At 43.3% G+C, this 6414-nt stretch overlaps 1 protein-coding gene across 1 annotated transcript in view; it reads right to left on the bottom strand.

The window, feature by feature from the left end:
- Nucleotides 1-2987, bottom strand: part of LIPI (lipase I) — a 34155-nt gene extending 31168 nt beyond the window's left edge. The window contains exon 1 of the mRNA XM_075263401.1: nucleotides 2891-2987. Coding sequence (XP_075119502.1) covers nucleotides 2891-2957 — 67 coding nt within the window. The 5' untranslated portion in view covers nucleotides 2958-2987. The remainder of the gene's footprint in view (nucleotides 1-2890) is intronic.
- Nucleotides 2988-6414: the final 3427 nt, after the last annotated feature.

The following is a 6414-nucleotide window of genomic DNA, read 5'->3' on the forward strand; positions in this document are numbered from 1 at the left end:
GATCTAACATAACAATGATCCCAGCCAGGGGCGTAACAATCATGGTCACAGGGAGTGGCGAGGTACAGGGTCTGCGGCCAGCTGGAGATGGTTGGTGCCCGGTACCACTATGACAACGAATGGGGAAAGCATGGTTTCCCGACCATATATATTGTAAATGAAAAGGGTCCCCGACATGTCGCTGGGTCGCTTTTCAATAGAAACCAGGGGAGGTGACTGAAAATAATAAAAAAAAAACACATATACTCACCTCTCCTGGGCTCAGTGTCTATCCGGCGATCTTCCATCACGTGACTGAGGCCTGACCAGTGGCGTAACTACCGCCATAGCAGCAGAGGCAGCTGCCACAGGGCCCGGGACATTAGGGGCCCGGTGACAGCCACTACCGCTGCTATCATTATACTCAGGGGTGTTTTCGGACCCCCGAGTATAATGATTGGCGGACCAGGAGAGGTAAGAAACATAAAAAACACTGTTACTTACCTCGCCACGATCCGTACAGACTTCGGCCTAGTCGTCTGACGTCTCATGACCTCGGCCTGCGATAATACCGTGTGCAGGGGCCACTATGGGGGATAATACTGTGTGCAGGGGCCACTATGGGGGATAATACTGTGTGCAGGGGCCACTATGGGGGATAATACTGTGTGCAGGGGCCACTGAGGGACATAATACTGTGTGCAGGGGCCACTATGCGGCATAATACTGTGTGCAGGGGCCACTATGGGGCATAATACTGTGTACAGGGGCCACTATGGGGCATAATACTGTGTGCAGGGGCCACTATGAGGGATAATACTGTGTGCAGGGGCCACTATGGGGCATAATACTGTGTGCAGGGGCCACTATAGGGGATAATACTGTGTACAGGGGCCACTATGGGGCATAATACTGTGTGCAGGGGCCACTATGGGGCATAATACTGTGTGCAGGGGCCACTAAGGGACATAATACTGTGTGCAGGGGCCACTATGGGGCATAATACTGTGTGCAGGGGCCACTATAGGGGATAATACTGTGTGCAGGGGCCACTATGGGACATAATAGAGCGCGCAGGAATGCATAGGAGGGGGTCGTCAAAGTCTTCGGTGTCGGTCGGGGGGGGGGGGACATGTCAAAAGTTCGCCACGGGGCCCCGCCATTCCTAGTTATGCCACTGCGCCTGACCTCCAAAACTGGTTGTACTTGCAGCAGTTTAGCCATCATGTATCAGCTAAACCTCTTATCATGTATAGTAGCAGCATAGACACTAAATGTAATCCATAAGCTAGGAGCAAAATCTGCAGCACAAAAAAGGAACCCATTGAAGTCAATGGGAGGCTTTTTTTTTTTCAGCGCTGAAATTCCTCACCATTTTCCTCTGTGTGAATGGACCCTTACATTGGTTTCCTCCCTCACACCAAAAGACATACAGATAGGCCATTTACATTGGGACAGTGTTGATACCTCTGTAAACTGCTGCAGAATCTGATGGTCTTAATAAAGTATAGCACGCCAATTATTGCTGCAGGTTTTACCAACAGCTTTCATCCTTCGGAGTGCCAAAAGCTACAGGATGACCCCAAGATCGAAAGGTTGCCTTGTAGCACATCAAGTAACAATTGTGAATGCGGTCACATTACTATAGGCAACATTAAGCGACTACAAAACCCATAAGGAGTCTAATGAGTGTTGCAAAAATCCCATGCGAGACATCACACACACAACCAAATCGCACCCCAAAAGCGCTTACCCCATGAACAATCCGACCGCTGTAGGCAGAAATTGGACCCATTATAGAGAATGGAGCCATTCACACATTCATTATTTGTCACTCAGAAAAAACATAATATCATTGAATATACTTTTTTCCCTTTATTCTTCTAGTCTGGGTCAATCAGGTCTAAGGGCTGGGAAACGAACCAGCCGTCATCCATACGCTGCCCTGCATTGTCAGCACAGGATCCGGGTGTCAGACCCCAAACAATATGACACTGATGATGTATCCCATGGGTATCAACTATCTTCAGGTCCTGGAAACCCCTTTAATCCTTAAGTACAATCCTCATAATGCTATGTCTATGGTCGCTGTGTATGATAGACACAGTGGATAGTACTTAAGGGTTAATGCAACCACAAGCCACAAACACAATGTCCGCACTTGTCAGTTACAAAACTTCTAAGTTCTCTTCTTATTCTCATCCATTTTTCACAGGATCATTGTTAGGTGATGCCGAAAAATTCACTTGCTCCTCTTTTTATTGAGCCGCAGTTCCTGACGCCATTTCTACAGTATACAGAGCTGTATACGGTTTGTGGTCCATACAATGTAGCAATGACATCTGGAACTGTAGCGCTTTGCCCATTCACTTGAATACGAGCCGAGATACTTTCTAGCCCATATACCTTGTATACGGCTTTCAGCGACCAAAACGGCTGATCAGCACAGGATCCGGGTGTCAGACCCCGACCAATCTGATATTGATGACCTATCCCCATAGATATCGACGATTTTCAGATCCTAGAAACCTCTTTTAATGCAATTGCAAGTCACAAATACAAATCTTCTATGTTCTCTGCCATTGTGTAGCTTCACTGTGTGAACAGGCGTTAAACAAGCGTCCCATTCACTGCCACATCCAGCGGCTGTAAGATATACTAGTGGGAAGAAATGTAGTAGAAGTGTGTGAATGTGTACAGTGGCCAATACTGTGAATGGAGCGCTCACTTATAATGGGATGAAGGACAGTGACAGCCTATGAGAATACCGACCACTGAATACAGGACATCCTGGAGTCCCCAATAATCTGATATCCAGTATTCAGGAATAGTTTAGAATACAGTGATACAATGTAAAGTTCTAGCAACTCCAAACAAACAAGGGAAAGTGACACAAAGTAAGAATCCTTACCAGGTTTTACAGAGCAGATCTGACAGCAGAGGAGGAAGCCGAGACCCAGGCACAACCTTGGCAGCATAGGTACAACTCCTACTGGCAGGGTACATGAAAGAAGAGGGACTGAGGCTGGAGCAGTGCACCCAGGGAGACAAGCAGGAAGTGCTCAGCCTTCAAGTGACAGCTTCTGAGGTGCAGGCTACCTGGACTCCTCCCAGCCAGGGATAGGCAGCTGAAAGACAGCTGATATCACTGCACTTCAGTTAACCATATAATGGCTGCAGCAGAGGAACCTGTATATCCACTATACAGTAATCATTTTTTGGGTGATTAAGTGCAAACGTCACAGGGAAGAAATTCCAGAGGGTGTCATAGTATGGATCATTAGGTGGGGTATCCGAAAGGTCATAGTCTTGATACCGGGTTAGTTTATTTTGTCGGTACACTTATTATTATTATTATTATTATTATTTATTATTTACCATCAATTCCATGGTGCTGTACATTATTATATTAATTCTCTGGTGCTGTACATTATTATATTAATTCCATGGTGCTGTACATTATTATATTAATCCCATGGTGCTGTACATTATTATATTTATTCCATGGTGCTGGACATTATTATATTAATTCCATGGTGCTGTACATTATTATATTTATTCCATGGTGCTTTACATTATTATATTAATTCCATGGTGCTGTATATTATTATATTAATTCCATGGTGCTGTACATTATTATATTAATTCCATGGTGCTGTACATTATTATATTAATTCCATGGTGCTGTACATTATTATATTAATTCCATGGTGCTGTACATTATTATATTAATTCCATGGTGCTGTACATTATTATATTAATCCCATGGTGCTGTACATTATTATATTTATTCCATGGTGCTGGACATTATTATATTAATTCCATGGTGCTGTACATTATTATATTTATTCCATGGTGCTTTACATTCTTATATTAATTCCATGGTGCTGTACATTATTATATTAATTCCATGGTGCTGTACATTATTATATTAATTCCATGGTGCTATACATTATTATATTAATTCCATGGTTCTGTACATTATTATATTAATTCCATGGTGCTGTACATTATTATATTAATTCCATGGTGCTTTACATTATTATATTAATTCCATGGTGCTGTACATTATTATATTAATTCCATGGTGCTTTACATTATTATATTAATTCCATGGTGCTATACATTATTATATTAATTCCATGGTTCTGTACATTATTATATTAATTCTATGGTGCTGTACATTATTATATTAATTCCATGGTGCTATACATTATTATATTAATGATATGATGCTTTACATTATTATATTAATTCCATGCTGCTGTACATTATTATATTAATTCCATGGTGCTGTACATTATTATATTAATTCCATGGTGCTGTACATTATTATATTAATTCCATGCTGCTGTACATTATTATATTAATTCCATGGTGCTGTACATTATTATATTAATTCCATGGTGCTGTACATTATTATATTAATCCCATGGTGCTGGACATTATTATATTATTCCCATGGTGCTGTACATTATTATATAATTCCATGGTGTTGTACATTATTATATTAATTCCATGGTGCTGTACATTATTGTATTAATTCCATGGTGCTGGACATTATTATATAATTCCATGGTGCTGTACATTATTATATTAATTCCATGGTGCTGTACATTATTATATAATTCCATGGTGTTGTACATTATTATATTAATTCTGTGGTGCTGTACATTATTATATTAATTCCATGGTGCTTTACATTTGGGGGTTACATACAGTACACAGAATATACAGGTAGATATAATATTAACAGTGACCGACTGGCACAGTGGGGTAGAGGGCCCTGCCCGCGAGGGCTTACAATCTATGAGGGAAGGGGGATAGAGACAGAAGGAGAGGGGGAGACTGTACAGATGGCAGTGCGGTGATAGTGTTATTGGAGGTTGTAGGCCTTCCTGAATAGGGGAGTCTTCAGGGCCTTCTTGAATCCTGTGATTGTGGGGGTCAGTCTTATGTGTCTTGGTAAGGAGTTCCAGAGTATGGGGGATATATTGGAGAAATCTTGGAGACGGTTGTGTGAGGAGCGGATGAGAGCAGAGCGGAGTAGGAGGTCATTGCAGGATCTGAGGTTACGTGTGGGCAGGTAACACTTTGTCGGCAAATTCTCCGCTTTCTTTTCCCACGGAACTGAAATAGCACAATTTTTTAAACTTTTTAAAAGGTTGCACCATGCTAACCGGGCACAATGCACCCACCTTCCCACCCTCTTTATAAAAATGAAAAATTTACAAAGGGCTACGTGTTATGAGAACAAGTGAATATGACGTAGGCGAGGTTCACACTTCTTGCAGGCTCTCCGACATTCGTGTCTGCCATGGGACCTGACCGATGGACAGCCCAATCAATAAAACTGCGGGTACCCGCGGACACCCGCGGATCCCATAGACTATAGAGTGCAGGGCTTTTCTCTCCGTCAATTTTCGGTGGAATCTGCGATGGAGTCTCTAAATGGAGATGCCAACACAGATGTGATTAAAGGGAGTGCGGTTTTAGATACACCAATGTTTGCCAGGGTCCTGATGTAGGGTGAGAGGGTCCTGATGTAGGATGAGAGGGTCCTGATGTAGGGTGAGAGGGTCCTGATGTAGGGTGAGAGGGTCCTGATGTAGGGTGAGAGGGTCCTGATGTAGGGTGAGAGGGTCCTGATGTAGGATGAGAGGGTCCTGATGTAGGATGAGAGGGTCCTGATGTAGGGTGAGAGGGTCTTGATGTAGGATGAGAGGGTCCTGATGGAGGATGAGAGGGTCCTGATGTAGGGTGAGAGGGTCCTGATGTAGGGTGAGAGGGTCCTGATGTAGGGTGAGAGGGTCCTGATGTAGGGTGAGAGGGTCCTGATGTAGGATGAGAGGGTCCTGATGTAGGATGAGAGGGTCCTGATGTAGGGTGAGAGGGTCTTGATGTAGGATGAGAGGGTCCTGATGGAGGATGAGAGGGTCCTGATGTAGGGTGAGAGGGTCCTGATGTAGGGTGAGAGGGTCCTGATGTAGGGTGAGAGGGTTCTGATGTAGGGTGAGAGGGTCCTGATGGAGGATGAGAGGGTCCTGATGGAGGATGAGAGGGTCCTGATGTAGGGTGAGAGGGTCCTGATGTAGGATGAGATGGTCCGGCTCACAGGCTCCATTCCAATTATAATAGCGTTATCATGGTTCATTCACTTATATTGCTGCATGCTGCGCTATTCTTTCCATACATATGACTATATAGGTGTAAGTACATGTAATACATAGCCATACAAGTACAATGGAAGACAAACAGGGATGTCTCAGTTTCCCAAACAGATATTTTACAAAAAAACAAAACCAAAACCTTTTGTTTTGAAAATCCTCAGCGTTAGAAATCGAGATTGAAAAAGTGAAGTAGAAAATAATCTCACGGTGAGAATGAGTCAGAGCGCGAGGAATGCAGCCCAAACATGAAGTTCCCAAGGCATCA

The sequence above is a fragment of the Leptodactylus fuscus genome, chromosome 2 (assembly GCF_031893055.1).
Source record: "Leptodactylus fuscus isolate aLepFus1 chromosome 2, aLepFus1.hap2, whole genome shotgun sequence".
Classification (NCBI taxonomy): Eukaryota; Metazoa; Chordata; class Amphibia; order Anura; family Leptodactylidae; genus Leptodactylus; species Leptodactylus fuscus.